The sequence below is a fragment of the Heteronotia binoei genome, chromosome 6, assembly GCF_032191835.1.
Source record: "Heteronotia binoei isolate CCM8104 ecotype False Entrance Well chromosome 6, APGP_CSIRO_Hbin_v1, whole genome shotgun sequence".
Classification (NCBI taxonomy): domain Eukaryota; kingdom Metazoa; phylum Chordata; class Lepidosauria; order Squamata; family Gekkonidae; genus Heteronotia; species Heteronotia binoei.
Genome location: NC_083228.1, coordinates 120,393,703 through 120,412,413, shown reverse-complemented (window position 1 = coordinate 120,412,413; position 18,711 = coordinate 120,393,703). Strand labels below are relative to the sequence as shown.

The 18,711-nt window shown below is 44.1% G+C and overlaps 1 protein-coding gene across 2 annotated transcripts in view; it reads left to right on the top strand.

Moving 5' to 3' along the window:
• The window catches only part of WDR49 (WD repeat domain 49), a 165,688-nt gene that overhangs the window by 129,984 nt on the left and 16,993 nt on the right, over window positions 1–18,711 (top strand). For both annotated transcript variants that reach the window (XM_060242445.1, XM_060242446.1), the window contains 2 exons: window positions 3,100–3,209; window positions 5,636–5,782. In XM_060242445.1, the coding sequence (XP_060098428.1) occupies window positions 3,100–3,209; window positions 5,636–5,782 (257 nt within the window). The remainder of the gene's footprint in view (window positions 1–3,099; window positions 3,210–5,635; window positions 5,783–18,711) is intronic.

Genomic DNA, 18,711 nt, shown 5'->3' with positions numbered 1-18,711 from the left:
TTGTGCAAAAACTCTATAGCAGAAGACAGCTTTTAATCAAATACCAGAGCATCACAGCAACATCTCAGTATGATGACATCACTTCCAGTGTGTTCCACATCACCGGCAAATTTGCCAGGGCTTCCCTCCCACTACCGGTAAGCCCCTCTCATCCCTTGCTGGTTGCCAGAACTGACAACCCTTATCTACTTCTGAAAATACAGGTTCTGCTTGGCCATGTCACTCACTGACATTGACAAATTTATGCTGTACCTGTTTTAAAAGGTCCCCTGTTTCATATATTTTCCATATAGTTGGCCTTGATAGAGATCGTTTTTTTCAGTTGCTATTCTCATTAGCTTTTCTCCCCACTTCTCTAAAATAAGAGCTGATCCTCAGAATATGGTGGGTACATCTGTTCGGATCTCTCTTTTTTTAAAAAAAAAATATTTAAAACTACATTTCTCTGCCCTCAAACTTCAGAGACTGGTTGAGGTGTGGATAGGAATAAATTAACGAATGGAAACCTGGCAAATATAGCTCCAGCCCCATTCCAATATGGCATGATTTTATTTTTCCTCCAACAATCTCTCTAAAGAGATATGCAAATATGTCAAATATCGTGAACAGATGAGTTGATTTTTATCTTGAGTGTAAAATAAGAAGGTACTAAATCTATTTCAAGTAAAATATATTTGTACTGTTTCACACTTGCAATATACCAGTGCTTTGCTAATGCAATTTTGGGCCAAATGAGCTCAAATGGTACAGAGTTCCATATATGGAGTGCCTGGCATTTTTTAAAACCTGTGAATAGGACCTTGGTTTGACTGGGACGAGAGTGTGGGGGAGGGGCTAATCCTTCCATCCTTCACCATTTCCCCAAACCTCAAAAATCCCAATTGGACACATATACAGATTAGGAGTGAGACATTCGCATTGCCCACCATCTCTCTGAGCTGTGGCAGGAGAAAAATGAAAAGCAAATCCTGCAGTCTCACATTCAGCACTGCATTACTTCCAGTCAGAGGTCATTTTGTAGAAAAATAGGTGGTGGAGCTTATCCAGGGATTGCTATGCAGCTGCACCTAGTATTCAATGGACAAGGTAGGTAGGTGGGGAGGAGGAGGGGGAACCCTCAGAAAGGTTCAGGAGCGGAATTCAAGGCCTGCTTCCTGTAAAAAATATAGTAATGACATAAGGTAGCTCTAGGAATTGCTGAAAAACCATCGAGCTTCTAGTTATTCCTAGAGCTACCCATGTCACTTCTGGGTGTGTGTGTGTTTTTACCAGAAGTGATGTGGTGCCACAGCCACTATCTCAATTCACAAGCCTCTTGCTGGCAACCTTAATTCGGATCCTGTTGAATGTTTGCAGGCCGATAGGGGGGCGCCGTGAGCCAACTGTTTAAAAGGGAGCTCCATATGCAGGGGTTTTTTTGAACAGGAACTCACAGGAATGCAGTTCTGGCTGGTTTGGCATCAGGGGTGTGTGGCCTAATATGCAAATAAGTTACTGCTGGGCTTTTTCTACAAAAAAAGCCTCGTTCATATGTAGAATTCTGAGTATCTTCTCTGGTTTAGTCCTGTCATTCTGCCGTCTGCTTAAATGTCTTCTCAAAGACAGTTTGGCTAGCCACATGATGATAGAATGTTTTAGTTACCGTAATTAATGCAGCACCTTTTAAATGGTTGGTTAAATGTACACCCTGAATCTATTATCAAAATCTCATGACCAGCATCTTTGCAGAGTATATAACTGTAAAGCCCAATAAATAAAAGCTACCTCTTGCTGTCAGAGTGGTAAGCCATCTTTAACATTATTTTATGATCTGGAATAAATAGAAACTTTATAGCATATGTTCTTAAACTGTACTTTTTACTCTGACCTGTGCTCCATACTCATTGACCCGTTTGAGCAAACAGCAAAGCCCGACAAATATAGAATTGTCTTCTTGTTGTCAACTCGGAACCAACTGGTAATTGAAACTGTTGCAAATTTTTTATATCTAGCGTCTAGGAGGTGTTTGCAAATTAGCATTTGATGGATTAATTGGTTCCCTGTCATGTTCGATATCATGCCAATAAAGGTTATTGTATTGTATTTATTCTTTATTTCAGTCAGCGATTAGAACCAAAATTATGCATGCGTGCCCTTAACTAGCAGGCCTGCCAATGGACAGTCGCCTTCAGAGATTAAAATTACCCCCAAGGGTTTCTGCAGTAGGGCAATGGCAGCAGTTGCCTCTACACCGGGACCATAAATTTTGTTTGCATACAGACAGCAAGTAGTCAGATGATTTGCAGTTGCAAAGCCTGTGTCCTCTTAACAATTATTTTTCTGGATGCTCATCGTCCCCTCCCCTTCCTTGATGAATGATGCAATGTTGTATATTTCATTTACTTCATTTACACCCACTTTTCTCCTCAATGGGGATCTGCCTTTCTCCATTTCATCCTAACAAACCTGCAAGGTAGGTTAGGCTGAGAGTATGTACCTGGCCTCAAATGCGCATGGTCAAGCAGTGATTCAAACCTGAGTCTCCCAGATTCTAGACAACCCTCTAACCGGTACAACACACTGGCTGTGCAAACTTATTCCATTTGAAATGGGCTTTAGATTGGAGTAATTTAGCACTGGATTGCACCACACACTACTAATGATGTCAGTTAAAGACTTCTACTTCTGCAGTTAATAATTCTGCAGTTTGATTTTCCTATATTTAATGTGAATTATGACATGATATCATACAATACTGGATGCTTCACCACTACTTCCCAAGGGTGTCTAACTAGCCCTTACGAAGTAATTCACAACAGTCAAAAGTGGTGTTCTAGAGTATTATCTTCAGTTGTTTCAGTAGATTAATTCATCTGTCTTGTTCAGCCCAGATGAATCAATTGAAGTGCATGGATAGTGAACTCCACTTCAGGGTAAATATTCCATTTGGTTTCTGAGCCTGCTGCTCTATTATCCTAGTAGCAGTAAACACAGAATGTGTGTGTGTGTTTTTTTTAAAGTTGTGATCCTTTGTACACAAGAGAAGATCTCCAACTAAAGGAAGAATCTTTCAGCAAAACCACAGAAATGTCAGCTTTCATTTTGTTTATGTCCATCTAGGGTGAATATATGGGAGAACACAATATTGGGTAAAAAGTATAAAGAGAAGCACGACCAGAAAGGAAGAAAATACACCCTCTTCAATAAAACAGCTAGGATAAAGCCAACAGGTATGCAACGGTTTCAATGTATTCAGTTATGTTTAGATTTTGTTGTTGTGGCCTAGAGCTTCACAGGTGTCCTCTTGTACACGTGGAACTCCTGAATATGTGATCGTTCTCATTCATTTCAATCAAGAGGATTCAAAGATCCTCAAAAATGAATGGAGCTGCCATAACAAGGGTACATGAGATGTCTGATACCAAGTCTGGGATGATGAAGAAGAGTTTTTATAGCCCACTTCTCTCTATGCTAAGGAATCCAAACTGACTTACACTGGTCTTCCCTTCCTCTCTCCACAACAGGCACCTTGTGAGGTAGGTGGGGCTGAGAGAATTCTGAGAACTGTGACTGGCTCAAGGTCACCCAGCAGGCTTCAAGCGGAGGAGTGGGGAATCAAACCTGGTTCTCCATACTAGAGTCTGCTGCTTTTAACCACTGCATCACAGTGTGAATCAGTGTAGTCTAGTGGTTAGAATTTCAGACTAGGATCGGAAAGACCCAAATTCGAATCCCATACCATCCGTGAAAGTTTGCTGGGTGACCTTGGATGAGTCATAACTTTGTAAACCTAACCTACCTCATAGGATTGTGAGGATAAAATAGAACATAAGAACATAAGAACATAAGAGAAGCCATGTTAGATCAGGCCAATGGCCCATCCAGTCCAACATTCTGTGTCACACAGCGGCCAAATATATATATATATATATATATATATATATATATATATATATATATATATATATATATATATATACACACACACACACACACACTGTGGCTAATAGCCACTGATGGACCTCTGCTCCATATTTTTATCTAACCCCCTCTTGAAGGTGGCCATGCTTGTGGCCGCCACCACCTCCTGTGGCAGTGAATTCCACATGTTAATCACCCTTTGGGTGAAGAAGTACTTCCTTTTATCCGTTTTAACCTGTCTGCTCAGCAATTTCATCGAATGCCCACGAGTTCTCGTATTGTGAGAAAGGGAGAAAAGTACTTCTTTCTCTACTTTCTCCATCCCATGCATTATCTTGTAAACCTCTATCATGTCACCCCTCAGTCGACGTTTCTCCAAGCTAAAGAGTCCTAAGCGTTTCAACCTTTCTTCATAGGGAAGGTGTTCCAGCCCTTTAATCATTCTAGTTGCCCTTTTCTGAACTTTCTCCAATGCTATAATATCCTTTTTGAGGTGCGGTGACCAGAACTGCACACAGTACTCCAAATGAGACCGCACCATCCATTTATACAGGGGCATTATAATAATAATAATAATAATAAATTTTATTTCTATCCCGCCCTCCCCACCTTAGCGGGCTCAGGGCGGCTAACAGCATATTACAAAACATACAGTGATATTATAAAAACATTTAAATCCAACAATATAAAACATCAACAATAAAACTACTAACATTAACATTATGATACTGGCTGATTTGTTTTCAATTCCCTTCCTAATAATTCCCAGCATGGCGTTGGCCTTTTTTATTGCAAACGCACACTGCCTTGACATTTTCAGTGAATTATCTACCACGACCCCAAGATCTCTCTCTTGGTCAGTCTCTGCCAGTTCACACCCCATCAACTTGTATTTGTAGCTGGGATTCTTGGCCCCAATGTGCATTACTTTGCACTTGGCCACATTGAACCGCATCTGCCACGTTGACGCCCACTCACCCAGCCTCAACAGATCCCTTTGGAGTTCCTCACAATCCTCTCTGGTTCTCACCACCCTGAACAATTTAGTGTCATCCGCAAATTTGGCCACTTCACTGCTCACTCCCAACTCTAAATCATTTATGAAAAATGATGATGAAGAGATGAAGAGATGAAGAGAATGCTTTAAGCTGTTTTGAGTCCCTGTTGGGGAGAAAGGGTGGGGTATAAAAATAAAGATTTCATGGGCCTCAGAAAGGGGAACATTTCTGATTTTTCTTTCCAGTTGCATTCACTTTTGAAAGCAGTTAAATGAAACTCCATTCCAGCTCCCCTTGATCTTGAGTTGGACCTGGCAACCCGCCCCATTCCAAATTCTAACCTCTCCAGGCATAATCCTCAAACCTTGAGGAATTTCCCACGCTGGAACGGGCAACCCTGAATGGCATGTTTAACTTACGTATGCAACAGGTTCTCCAACATTTCCTTGGGAAAGTTACTTTTTAATTGAAATTAAGATTTTTTTAAAAAATGCAGAGGATTGTGAGCTCTTTCCTGGGTTGTACTGAATTTTTTTTTTAAATCCAAGTGTCTCTCTGCATAGATATCTGTATTTACTCAGCTCTCTGTTTCTCAGATGCACAAATGGAATAGCATGATTAGACGAGGAAAAATTAACTCTGCTTCGGTTGCAACTGCGCTGTTATGTGAAATAATTTTCTGCATCTAAAATAATCCTCTGGTCTTGTTTTTTTTAAAAAAATCTTTTTTTTTTAAGTTGTATTTAGGTCATTAAACATTGAAGCCCTGAAGGAGATGACAGAAATGAAGAAGCTCGACTTTCTCCTGCACCCTGATAAATACTTTGGGGAAAAGTCAGTGGAGAAACGTTCGGAAGATTTAAAGCTGCCTACCCTTTCAGCAAGTAAGCAGACCTTCATTATATTCTCATTTCTCTAGCTCTTGCTATCGAGAGGCTCAAATAAAGGTTACTAGCTTATTGGTGTTAAAAGGAGGGAAAGGTAATAGGAAATGGTAGAATTTATTTCTTGGCTGCTAGCAGACCCTTTGAAAAAGTAGCAAAGCCTGAAGTTAGAAGAAGCAAGCATTCCAAAGTTGTAAACAAGGTTTGCCATGTTACATTTATAGCTTGTCACGGGCAGACAGTTAGGCCATCCAGTTGCAATGAGCTCCTACAAGCCACAAGTTCAAGAGTTCACCACAACTACAGATTAATGAAAATTAGGGATGTGCTACTTCTGACAGCAGAATTTCAGAGCAAGCTTTCCCACAGACTTGTTGGGCCACTCTTACTTTCATATGTAAGTTAGGGATGTCAGCCTCCAGGTGGGATTTGGGGATCTCCTGGAATTACAGCTCCTCTCGAGACTACAGAAATCAGTTCCCCTGAAGCTCATGGATGCTTTGGAGGGTGGATTCGAGGGCATTGTATCCCACAGAGGTATTTGTCCTCTCCAGGCTCCACCCCCAAATCTCCAGGAGTTTTCCAACCTATAGTTGGCAACTCTACCCCCCTGCCAGGGGGGATCAGGCAACTTATTTTGTCAAGTTGCAATCAACCTACCAGTGACTTCTGGGTTTTCAAGGAAAATGAGAAGTTTCCCATCCTACTTAGCTGCTGAGATATAAGATCAGGCCATACTAAGCTGTCTTCCCTTCAAGAACCTGCATTGCACTGCCTTAAAATTGAAGATATCCTTGTCCCACATCAGCATGGGATACCATGTGGATAACTAAAGTGTCATATGCTGATGTTGTTTGTCAATGATGTGGTTGATTAGCATGCTCCATTGGAGTTTTCTTTTAATAGGGGTTTCAATGGCTGCTTACATACCGCCAGCTCAGGGCAGCATCAAGCTGCCCCAGAAGTCAGCCATCCAGGAAAAGAGTGCCTGGGAGCATCCAGATGTGTGTGGCCCACCCCTGGAACAGGGACAGGCTGTGGGCGCCCTGGAGGAGTACCCAGAATGCTCATGGGCCCGTCTGCCACTCCCCAGATGCTCCTAGGGTGCTTCCCGGCTATCCAGACAGTTGGGGAGGTGCCTCGGAGCCACCTCAGAAATTTCCAAAGTGACTCCCATCTGGCTGAGGATGGGGTGAGTGCGGGACAGGGACAGCAGGCAGATGTGTGCATTTGGTTGCACTTTTTAGATCCGCTCACTTGCCATCCCTGGGGTGTCAGGTCCCACAGGGTTCCCAGTTAACAATGCACTCCAACTTGATTGAAAAGAGCTTTATTGAAATACTGAGACGCTTTAGGCAAGAGGCTTCTTGCAAAAACTGGGGTTGGCAGACAAATGCCCCTCTACGTATACCTTATGATGACCATTACAATTTCAAAGCTAAAGGTGCTAAAGCTGGCTGTACTTCCCCTCAAAGTTCATACCCAATGACCCCTGTAGCCAGGTGCAAGCATATCACTGAGAACCAGACGATTGATCTTGGTCCATCTGGTACTCAGGCAGAAGATACTTATGCATGTTGCACAGGGAGATAGCAGGCAAAAAGCAAGACGTTAGGTTACTACACAGGTCATACAGGCAGAACAATACATAATGGCAAGAGCCACTCTTGACATGGGGCAGCTTAAACTGCCGATCTGTATGCAGCCCACTTCTAATAATTGGCTAACCTGTTGAGAATATTTGAAAGTCAGGGACCCTGTTCTGGGCAATAAGGTTGCCATCTTTTAAACTGACAAAATTTGGGCAGTTGTTGTATATGTGCTCTGAATCGTGACTATTATATAGAGTCCTAGTTTGGCTCATTGGAGCCTGTAGCACTGAGCTTGGGGACTCAGGAACAATAGGCAGCAGGATCCAAATCCCTGCTGCCCTGCTCAAATCACGAGCCCCCTGCTGGTTTGAATGGTCCAGTAGCACGCTAGCGTGGGAACTTTGAGTGTATGTATAGTTGGCCCCATTGGCCCAGTCTTCAGTCTTTTGGGTGCAGTGTTGTACTATGCTGTACCTAATAAAAGAGCTATGATCACTACTACCTCGCCTCTTCATTGCGTGGAACCCACTTTATTATAGCAGTCTAACTATTGTTATATCAGGATGGCAAGACAAATGGGGGCAACAAAGAACTTAAGCCTGCAATTCTAAGAATGCTTTCCTGGGAGTAAGCCTAGCAGAATACAATGGAACTTACTTCTGAGTAGTCCTACATAAGATTGCTCCATATAGGATCTGCCTTGTTTCTGTAAACTAGCATAGGGTTCTGGATTAAAGATAGACTCCTATCTCCCTGTGTGATGATCTAGGGGGTGGATTCTGTACCCCCCACTTCGAGTTCAGTGATAATGGAGAGAAGGAAATGCTGCAAATTCCTTTTGGGAAAGAACAGGGTTGCCAGTTTTGACTCAGGAAATATCTGGGAACTTTGGGGGTGAAGCCAGAAGACTTTGTGGGTGGAGCCAGGAGCAAGGTTCTGACAAGCATGACTGAACTCCAAAGGGAGTTCTGGCCATCACATTTAAGGAGGCCACACTCCTTTTACATTCCTTCCTTCCACTGGAAATAATGGGAGGATAGGGGCACCTTCTTTTGGGGCTCTAAGAATTGGACCCCCTGATCCAATCTTTTTGAAATTTGGGGTGTTTTTTGAGGAGAGGCACCAGATGCTATGCTGAAAATTTGGTGCCTCTACCCAGGGGTCATTTTGTAGAAAAACAGGTGGTGGAGCTCATCCAGGGATTGCTATGCAGCTGCACCTACTATTCAATGAACAAGGTAGGTAGGTGGGGAGGAGGAAGGGGAAAGCCCAGAAAGGTTCAGGAGTTGTGCTCCTGTGAGCTCCTGCTGAATTCAAGGCCTGCCTCTACCTCAAAAAGCTTCCCAGAGCCCCAGATACTTACAGATCGATTCTCCCTTATACCCTATGGGAGCCAGTCTCCATAGAGTATAATGGAATGCCCAGCAGACATTCCCCCTCCTGCTTTCTGATAATCCTGTAGCAGGGGGAGGGCCTCCAAACTGGGGGATCCCCTGCTCATTACTGAGGATTTGCAACCCTTGGAAAGAGGCCCCCAAGCAAGACATTGCTCCCTAATCCAAGGGATGAATTCTGAGTATCACCCAAGGCCTGCACAAAACAAGAGACAGAAAACTAGCCAAAGATTAACTCTTGCTTTGCAGACCTGTTTCAGAGGATGTATAGGGTGAAGCAAATCTCTGTAGCCCCTTCTGTCAGTTTTTTTAAAGAAAAATAAAGAGTTTATTCAGGTGTTTTTAAATAAAAAACATGATAAAGAACTGGGGGGTCGAAATGAGCAAATTGGATTAGAAGTCAAGATAGCATGCAGATTCCACCCAAGGAAATAACCAGAAAGAAAGCCTGGGTTTGCTAAGCTGGCTTTCACCGGAGTCTCTCCCTGCAGTCCCAGCTTCCTTGGATCAATGGTGTAGCCAATGATTGAACTTGAATTCATCTTCCAAATGAAGAAGAATATCAAAAGGTGCTCTCAGCTTTCATAACTTCTTCAAATCTTGAAACCGCATTGTTATGTTGGCTTATTTTTTTCCTGCAGCTTAACTTTCTGCTGAAGATCCCCTTCTGACCCTTTCAGCTGTAGGGCAGTGAGCTGTTGTAAAGCTCATCTTGAAGAAAGAAGCAATGCCAGAGGCTGTTTGTTTCAATAATAATAGTGTGCTGGCGAGTTGTAATCAACTCATGGTGACCCCAGGACCATAGAGTTTTCAAGACAAGAGAGGTGCAGAGGTGGTTTGCTATTGCCTTCTTCTGCATGGCAACCCCAGCCTTTGGTGGTCTCCTGTAATGTACTGAGAACCGGGACGGTTTGAAGGCATCATAGTTTATTCAGTAGCACATTACAAGAGAGAGAACACACAGGCCGGGTCCCGCTTATATACAGTACCCGGAACAGCCCCCTTATCCGACCAGGCCAATCCTGGTTGGTCAAACTTCCCGCCACAGGTCTGGATGGGCGGGGCGACTGGCGAGCTCCATCCGGGGACGCAGGGGGTCGCCATCAGTAGCGATCGCCATGCGGCCAGGTAACTTATGTTCAATACATAACATCTCCCATCCAAGTACTAACCATGGCCAACCCTGCTTTGTTTTGAAGTTCTGATGAGACTGGGCTAGACAGGGCTATCAAGAACTGGGTTGATCATTTGCACCTCTGCTGTTGCCCTTCCAACTGGTTACATCCTGGGATTTTTCTGGATCTTGCCAGAGTTGACATATGTTTCAACAGCTTATACGCAGGGAAGGAATTTGGGTGGGGGGGCTTGTCTCATAGATCCCTAGATCGCCACACCTTGCAACCTTCTCCCTTGAAACCGTATCTTGTCCTCTTTGTGCAAATTGGTGCTCCACTTTCTTTGTGCCAAGGGAGATTTCCCATCCGGCATCAAGACAGCATGAGGTTGGTGGCGATGTTGTGTTGTACTGTACCAATTAAAGATGTATTATTTAAATGCAGAATACATCATCTGTGAGTCACCGTTCATGTGAAATTTATTCTTCTCCTTGGGGGATTGTGTTTCATATGAGAAAATAAGGATAAACTCCATCCATAATAAGTTTTCTGTTTATTATGGACAAACCTTCCGCAGTGCAAACAGTTCACAGAAATTATGAACAGGTGGCAACTCTACTGTGTAATGGGTTTTGGCAAGGATAGGAGTAGATAAAACAAAGCACGTGGGACACATTCAGCCTGCTTCCCCACTCCCACAAGAATGGGGAGCTTTCTCTCCCTATTCTCTTTCTCCAGTGTGCAGGTAAATCATAAGATAGGGGTGTGGATCCTATTCTACCGCCCCCCCCACCCCGGGGTTTGATTTTAGGGTCTTTCAAATTTTTGCACTAGTCTTGTTCTAAATCTGGGCAGAATCAACACATGGAAGGGGGATCAGACCTTGCATGTTGGCCCTTCTCCCGCATCTTCTCTGAAGTTGTGCATATAGAGCTGGTGCCCATAGAAGCTGTATGCATGTATGCTCTGAAATGATAGCACAGAGCCTACAAGAGTAGCATAGGCAGAGTGCAAAACTTTGGATAAGCATGTGGAAGAGCAAGGCCAATCACATCTCCATCCCTTGATTCTCCCCAAATTTAGAAGGTCCAAACTTAGATACAATTCCCCTGAGTACTATAAACTGGCTCAAATCCAAGTCTTTATTTTGCACAAGGTGATGGCATGTCAGAAGTTTAACTAAACCTATCCTAGGGTACCCCTATAGATCCAGAAGTTTAAATAAATCCATCCTAGGGTACCCCTATAGATGCAGCCCAATCCTGAGGACCATGATAGTGGTGGTAGCAATGGTGCTGGTTGGATCCCTGTGGGCTTTTCATGGGAAGACCCTCCAAAAGATGCAGACTGCATACCAAGCAAGCTGGAGTCCATAGCAACCCACCAATCAGGCAGTGGCATCCAATGATTTTTTTCTAAGTGGCATGCATAGGAGCAGCCAATCACTGTCTCTGATGCAGCAGCTGTCCCCCAACACCACACCTAGGGTTGCCAGTGGCTGGCAACCAGCAGGAATCTGGGAGGGGACATGGGGGCACCATTAGTGGAAAACCATAGAGTTCCTGGCAGTTCCTAGAGTGGCATGGTGTCACTTCCAGGTTTTCACTGGAAGTGATGTAACAGTATTGCTCCAATGAGGATTTTTTAGTTTATTTTTCTCCCACTGGCTGGCAGGATGGCAGCTTGCAGTGGGGGTGGCCAGTGGAGACCTAGCCCTTCCCTTGAGTGGAAGAGGAGAGGGATGAAAGAAGCAGTGACAGCAAATCCCCAACAGAGACCTGAGCAGTTCCGCAGGGCCTGTAAGACAGCCCTCTTCCGGCTGGCCTATAACTAACTGGCATTGGAAACTTTATAGAAGGTTGTAGTGTAGTATTCTGACAGATTGCTGTTTATTTGTTTTATTATTTTACTGTTTTAATTGTTGTAAATTGATGTATTTTTAAAACCAAAATGTTAGATCTTATGTTGTGAGCTGCCCTGAGCCGCTTCGGTGGGAAGGGCGGGATATAAACTGAAATAAACTGAAACAGCATCCCCCCAGTAGCCCACAGGGAAAATGGTAGATGGACCATTATTCTCCAGCAAGGATCTGACTGGCAGCAAAAGTGTGGGCCACACAGAACCATCCCTTCTCTTAGCCCTTTCTCTAGAAAAGTAAAGGAAAAAAGACAGAGGCTAGATTTAAACCTTTAGGCCCCACATTCAAGACCCAACAACTAACCACTGGGCAAAGAAGGCAGATGCAGTTAAGACCTGCCATCAAAGCATTAAGCACTCTGCTGCAGTTCTAATGTCAAGAAGACATGACATTAAGACATGAAGGTGAAGGACTGCTTCCTCCTCTATCAACTTTTTTCACACTTTCAGGCTCGGGACAGGTTGTGGCTCAGTGGTAGAGCATCTGCTTGGAATCCAGAAGGTCCCAGGCTTACTCCCTGACATTCCAGTGAAGGATCAGGTAGCAGGTGAAATGAAAGACAACTTGCCTGAGATACTAGAGAGCCATGGCCAGTCTGAGTAGACTATGCTGATCTTGATGGACCAAAGGGTCTGAATCAGTATAAGGCAGCTTCATGTGTTCATGAGATACTGTTGTTACCTTTGTCATCTAGCCCAAAGCCTCCCTCATGTCCTTCCAAGACTTTCTCTGTTGGTGAAGCTAGTGGTAGAAAGTGCTGTCTAGCTGTGGCTGGCTTATGGCGGCCCCTAGGGTTTTCAGGGCACAAGACCTTCCAAGGTGGTTTGTCATTGCCCACCTCTGCATAGACAGCCTGGACTTCCTTGAATATCTCCCATCGCAATCATAACCATGGCTGATCCTGCTCAGCTTCCAAGTTCTAAAGACACTGGGCTAACCCAGTAAAGCTGGTGTCACACAAAGCCATCCGCCCATCTCTCACTTGATATTCAGGCAGCCATTTCGTTTTTCTGAGCTGGATAACAAGAAGGGAACTGAGAATTAGACAGAAAACCCCTTGAGAAACAAAGAGAGAATTAAATGGGGAGCTTACGCTGATGATTCAGCATTGCCAAATGACAGCCCAACACGGCTCCAAAAGCAATTAAAAAAATTAAAATATAATCCTTTTTGAGGCCGGATCAATTCCCAGAGAGCTTTTCTGACTAGCCAGGTGCATGATCTCAGTTGGCAATAATGCCTGTTTCCTTCCCTGCCGTTAATCTTGCCAGACTGCTGGATCTCTCCTCCTTTCCCAGGAGCATTAGATATAAAATGCTATTATTAAATTTATATGAAGCACTTCAGAAATTTCTCATTAATCTTCCTGAAACTCCTATTTGGGACATTGGACAAGATATACACTAGGTAAGCTTTCATTTTAACTCTTTCCATAAGAAGTTGGCAGATGTTTAAATTTCAAAGGGCCCTTGTTTTAACAGTCAGAGAGGAATTGCATGAGACTATGCCATTTCCTCCCTGTTTAAATATATAGGTTGGGGGGTGGGGGCAATATTAATCAGGGCTTAAATGCAAGGGAAGATGGGGAGGAATAAGGTCTTCCCCTCCTCAGGCTAGTTTCCCAATGTGAAATACTCAGGGCTTTTTTTTTTTTTTTTAGCAGGAACTCCTTTGCATATTAGGCTACATATCCCTGATATAGCCAGTCCTCCTGGATCTTAAAATAAGCCCTCCGCTAAGAGCCCTGTAAGCTCTTGGAGGATTGGCTACATCAGGGGTGTGTGGCCTAATATGCAAATAAGTTCTTGCTACAAAAAAAGCCCTGGAAATAGCTAAGTAGAGCTGCTATTTTACACACTAGGGCAAACTCGCAGGTCCTGAATAAGAGCCAGTTTGGTGTAGTGGTTAAGTGTGCGGACTCTTACCTGGTAGAACCGGGTTTGATTCCCCACTCCTCCACTGGTGGAATGGCCTGGGGTTAGCCATAGCTATCACCAGGCCTCGGATTCAGTGGGAGCTCACAGGAGCACAACTCTTGAATCTTTCTGACAGTTCCACCTCCTCCTTCCCACCTTCTCTATTGAATAGTAGGGGCAGCTGCATAACAATCCCTGGATGAGCTCTACCACCCTTTTTCTCCAAAACAACCCCTGACTATCACAGGAGTTGTCCTTGAAAGGGCAGCTGCTGTGAGAGCCCTCTCAGCCCCACCTACCTCACAGGGTGTCCATTGTGGGGGGAGAAGATATAGGAGATTGCAAGCTGCTCTGAGTCTCTGATTCAGAGAGAAGGGCCGGGTATAAATCTGCAGTCTTCTTCTAATTGAGTGCTAGAGTTTCCAGGTTCCTCCTGACCACCTGCAGGGGAAATGGAGAGGGTAGGGCTTCTAGCTCCAAGATGGGAAATTAATAGGGATTTGGGGATGATGCCTGGAGAGGACAGGGGCCCCAGTGGGGTACAGTGCCGTAGAATCCACCCTCCAAACATCCAGTTTCTCCAGGTGGGACCTGGGGATCTCCAGGGGAACTGACCTCCAGTGTCTGGAGATGAGCTGCAATTCCAGGGGCTCCCCAGATCTCCACTTGGAGGCTGCCGTCCCTACCCTAGAGGGGTAAATGGGACTCCATGAGGCTCTTTCAGATAAGGGAAACTGTGCAGGAAGGGAATCTTAATCCCTCCTTTACTATGTACCTTGATCCAAAGTGGAACTGGGCACCCGCAGGTGCTAATTTTTAAAGGGGAAGAGGCGCTGGGAGCTCCCTTCATAGAACTAAGATAGTTCCAAGGACAATTCAATAACAAATGTTAGTATTATGAGATTAAGTAATAAATATTTGAGAGGCCTAACTGCAAATACCACATTGCTAATGGGATTCAAGGCACTGTGCCGAACACAGAAGTGGTTCCTGCGCTTTTGCACACTGCTGGATATTGCACAATTGTTATGCTATAGCAAACATTTGCAGCTGGCTTGGAGTGTCTGCACAGGATGATCCAGTTGTGAATGGTTGTTGTAGTGTAATGATTCTACTCAGGGGTTAGGGTTGCCAATCCCCAGGTGGGGGCAGGGGATCCCCTGGTTTAGAGACCCTCCCCCACTTCAGGGTCATCAGGAAGTGGGAGGGGGAGGGAAATGGCTGCTGGGCACTCCATTATTCCCAATGAAGACCGATTCCTATAGAGGATAATGGAGAATTGATCCACAGGTATCTGGGGCTCAGTTGGGGGGGGGGGGAAGGCTGTTTTCTGAGATAGAGGCACTAAATTTTCCGTATAGCATCCAGTGCCTCTCCCCAAAATACCCTCCAAGTTTCAAAAGGATTGGACCAGGGGGTCCAACTCTATGAGTGCCCAAAGAAGGTGCCTCCATTCTTTATTATTTCCAATGGAAGGAAGGCATTTAAAAGATGTGTGGTCCCTTTAAATGTGATGGCCAGAACTCTTTTTGGAGTTCAATTGTGCTTGTCACAACTTTGCTCTTGGCTCCACCCCCAAAGTCCCTAGATATTTCTTGAATTGGACTTGGCAACCCTATCAGGGATGGAATTCTAGCAGGAGCTCCTTTGCATATTAGGCCACACACCCCTGATGTAGCCAATCCTCCAAGAGCTTACAAGGCTCTTTTTTGTAAGCTCTTGGAGGATTGGCTTCATCAGGGGTGTGTGGCCTAATATGCAAAGGAGTTCCTGCTAGAATTCCACCCCTGAATCTACTATTTTCAGGAATGTCCAAAGGGCTTAATTGTCCAGGATAAGGAGATAGGACAAGCACTTTTAGTTTTTCCTTTTGCTTTGTGATACACCAGAGTCTGGATGGTGTTGCCTTCATTGTTGATGAGGCCATACCATGGGGCTGCCTAGCTCTTCCTCTAGCTCCACTATCTCATGCACAGATTTTTCTATCTGTGATATATTGTAACCATGGGCTTCAATATATTCTCTACATACTCTTCAAGCAGAAATGCTAGTTCTGAGTTTTAACAAAAGCATGCAATTAAATGACAGAAGGAATAAAAGCTTTTGGAAGATTTTATTGTTACTGCCAACACCTGAACAGGCATCGTTCTTGTGAATCTTTCTCAAGAGGCTTTCTGTTGTAATCGTAGATGTATGCAATTGAGCGGCATCTTTGTTTAGTTGTAAACTCAATCAGTAACAGTCTAATTGTCTTGTTTCTTGACGCAACAATTTGAGGATAAGAGCTGGTGGACTGTGAACAGAGGAAAAGGAATTAAAATGAATTAAAAGGACTGCCTTAAACGAAGCAGCAAAAACCCACACGCCTTTCGCCTTCCTCTCTTCCATTTCTTGTTATGTTGTGCTGCAGAAGGAACTGAAAGGTCTGTGGCATCTGACCTGGGGTCTTCCATGTGTTGGTTTCCCCGCAGCTATGCATGGAGAAGTGTTATTTACACACACTGTGAATATACAGAAGTCTTCCTCTCCCATTGTGCAACTAAGCAAATGTGACTATTATGTTTGCAGCAGTCCATTTATAACTTTTTGGGGGGGAGGCCAAGCATGGGGTGGGAATAGGGTTTCCAGGTCCGACTCAAGAAATAGCTGGCAATCACATTTAAAGAGGCCGCACTCATTTTAAAGGCCTTCTTTCCATTTGGAAATAATGAAGGATAGGGGCACCTTTTTGGAAGCTCATAGAATTGGACCCACTGGTCCAATATTTTTTAAATTTGGAGGATGTTTTGAGGAGAGGCACTAGATGTTATGCTGAAAATCTGGTGCCTCTACCTCAAACAACAGCCCCCCTAGAGTCCCTGATAGCCATGGATCAATTCTCCATTATACCCTATGGAAATTGGTCTCCATGGGGTATAATGGAATGCCCAGCAGACATCCCCACCACCAAGTAGGGATTGGTAACCCTAGTGTAGTCTTTATATTTAGATTTTTGGTGCTAGCTAAAGAGCTGCTTACCACACATAAGTGATCACTCCTGTGTATAATACTGTCATAAAATGTAATGATTGTAAAGAAGATTTCCGGTTTCCTCTGGAGAAGATCTCTCTGTTAAGAACATAAGAGCCCTGCTGGATCAGACCAGTAGTCCATTATTCCAGTACTCTGTCTCACACAGTGGCCAATCAGTTCCTCTGGACAGTGAACAACAGGGCATAGAGGCTGAGGCCTTCCCCTGACGCTGCCTTCTGGCTCTGAGATTCAGAAATTAGTCACCATGGCTAGTAGCCACTTCCATGAATCTGTCTAATCCCATTCTATGCCTGTCTAACCCCATTCTATCTTCCATGAATCTGTCTAATCCCATTCTATGCCTGTGGCTATCACTACAACCTCTGGCAGTGAATTCCACATTTTAATCACCTGCTGTGTAAATCAGTTATTTTCTTTTTCCTCTGTTACGTTTCTATGCCACTTGTCCTTCAAGGAGCTCAGGATATTCCAATGGAATGCCCCTCATCTTTTCTGTTTTCCAAAGAACTTCTGAGGCTACAAGTGAGGATTGAACCCAGGTCTCTCCAGTTCTAGTCAGACACTGTAAGCATTATAAAACACTGATTCGCTGAGATGTTTTCCATATGTAACATAATTTTAAAACTTAGTGACCATAAATAAGATATATTGTTGCCTCTGGGAAAATTTCTCTCCATTACATTTAGGGTTGCCGGGTCTGTGTTGGAAAATAGCTGAAGACTTTGGGGGTGGATCTGAGAGAGGGCAGAGTTTGGGGAGGGGAGGAGCCTCAGCAGGGTATAATGACACAGTCCTCCCTTCAAAGCTGCCATTTTCTCCAGGGAAGCTGATCTCTGCCAGCTGGAGATCAATTGTAAAAGCGGGAGATCTCCAGGCCCCAACTGGAGGCTGGGAACCCTAATTACATTTTTATCTGATCTTTCCTTCAAGGAGCTTGAGGAGGGGTCATGTGGTACATCCCTTTTCCATACTGTTTTCCCTAAAAACCTCTGAGGCTGATAGTCCTGGCCATTTCCTAAATAGAGATGGGCATGAACTACATTGTTGTGGTTTGGTTCATGGTTTATGGTTGAACCATGAACCTATACAAACTGGAAGGTTGTTTCATGAGCTGAACCTGTTCATATGGATTTGTGACCCCTGCTTTCTACTCCCCACTGCTTTTTGCAGGGAGCAGAAAGTAAGAGTTTAAAGAGCTTGGACCCATTTAAAACAAACAGCTGATCAGTAGTTCTCCACTAGTAGTTGGTTTAAATGGGTCAGAGCTGAACCCAAAAAAGCCGCTTTAAACAGCTGAGTCACACTGACAAGTTTGCTCCACATGGCTTAGTAGTTTAAAAATGCTTTTTTGGACAGTGAGTCCCAGGGTGTGGCTGTCCAAGGAAACCCCTTTAAACAGCTGAGCATGAGAGAATGTTCATCCATTTACACCCCAAAGTAGCTGAGCAGTGTGAGCAAGCTGCCCCACTGGTCAACTGTTTCTGATCTAAACAGCTGAGGATCTGGAAGCAGCCTGCTCCCACTGCTCAGTTGTTTTGGTGGCTTTCTTGGAGAGGAGAAAGCAGGGGTTTTAATGCTTGCATTTGCTCCCCACAAACCTCCACTCACTGTCTTTTTTCTCATGGCTTGATGCAGTTCATGAACAATGAACTGGCCCAAATTTGTCACAAACAAAGGTTTGTAAGCCAGCTAGTGCCCATTCATACTTCTAAACCTGTGTCAAGTTGGATTTCTCTCCAGTTCTCTCCAGTTCTGGTTTGACATTGTAACCATTATACCACACTGGTTCTCTGGGAAACAGTATGAGTACATAATAATTCACACTAGTGGTTATTCTTGCAGCAAATATGTAACTGGCCAAAGGTTATTCAGTAAGCTTTTGGGGCTGAACAGGAATTCGATCCCAGGTCTTTCTGATGTGAGATTTATATGGTGTACATAAAGCTCTTATACTCAAATGG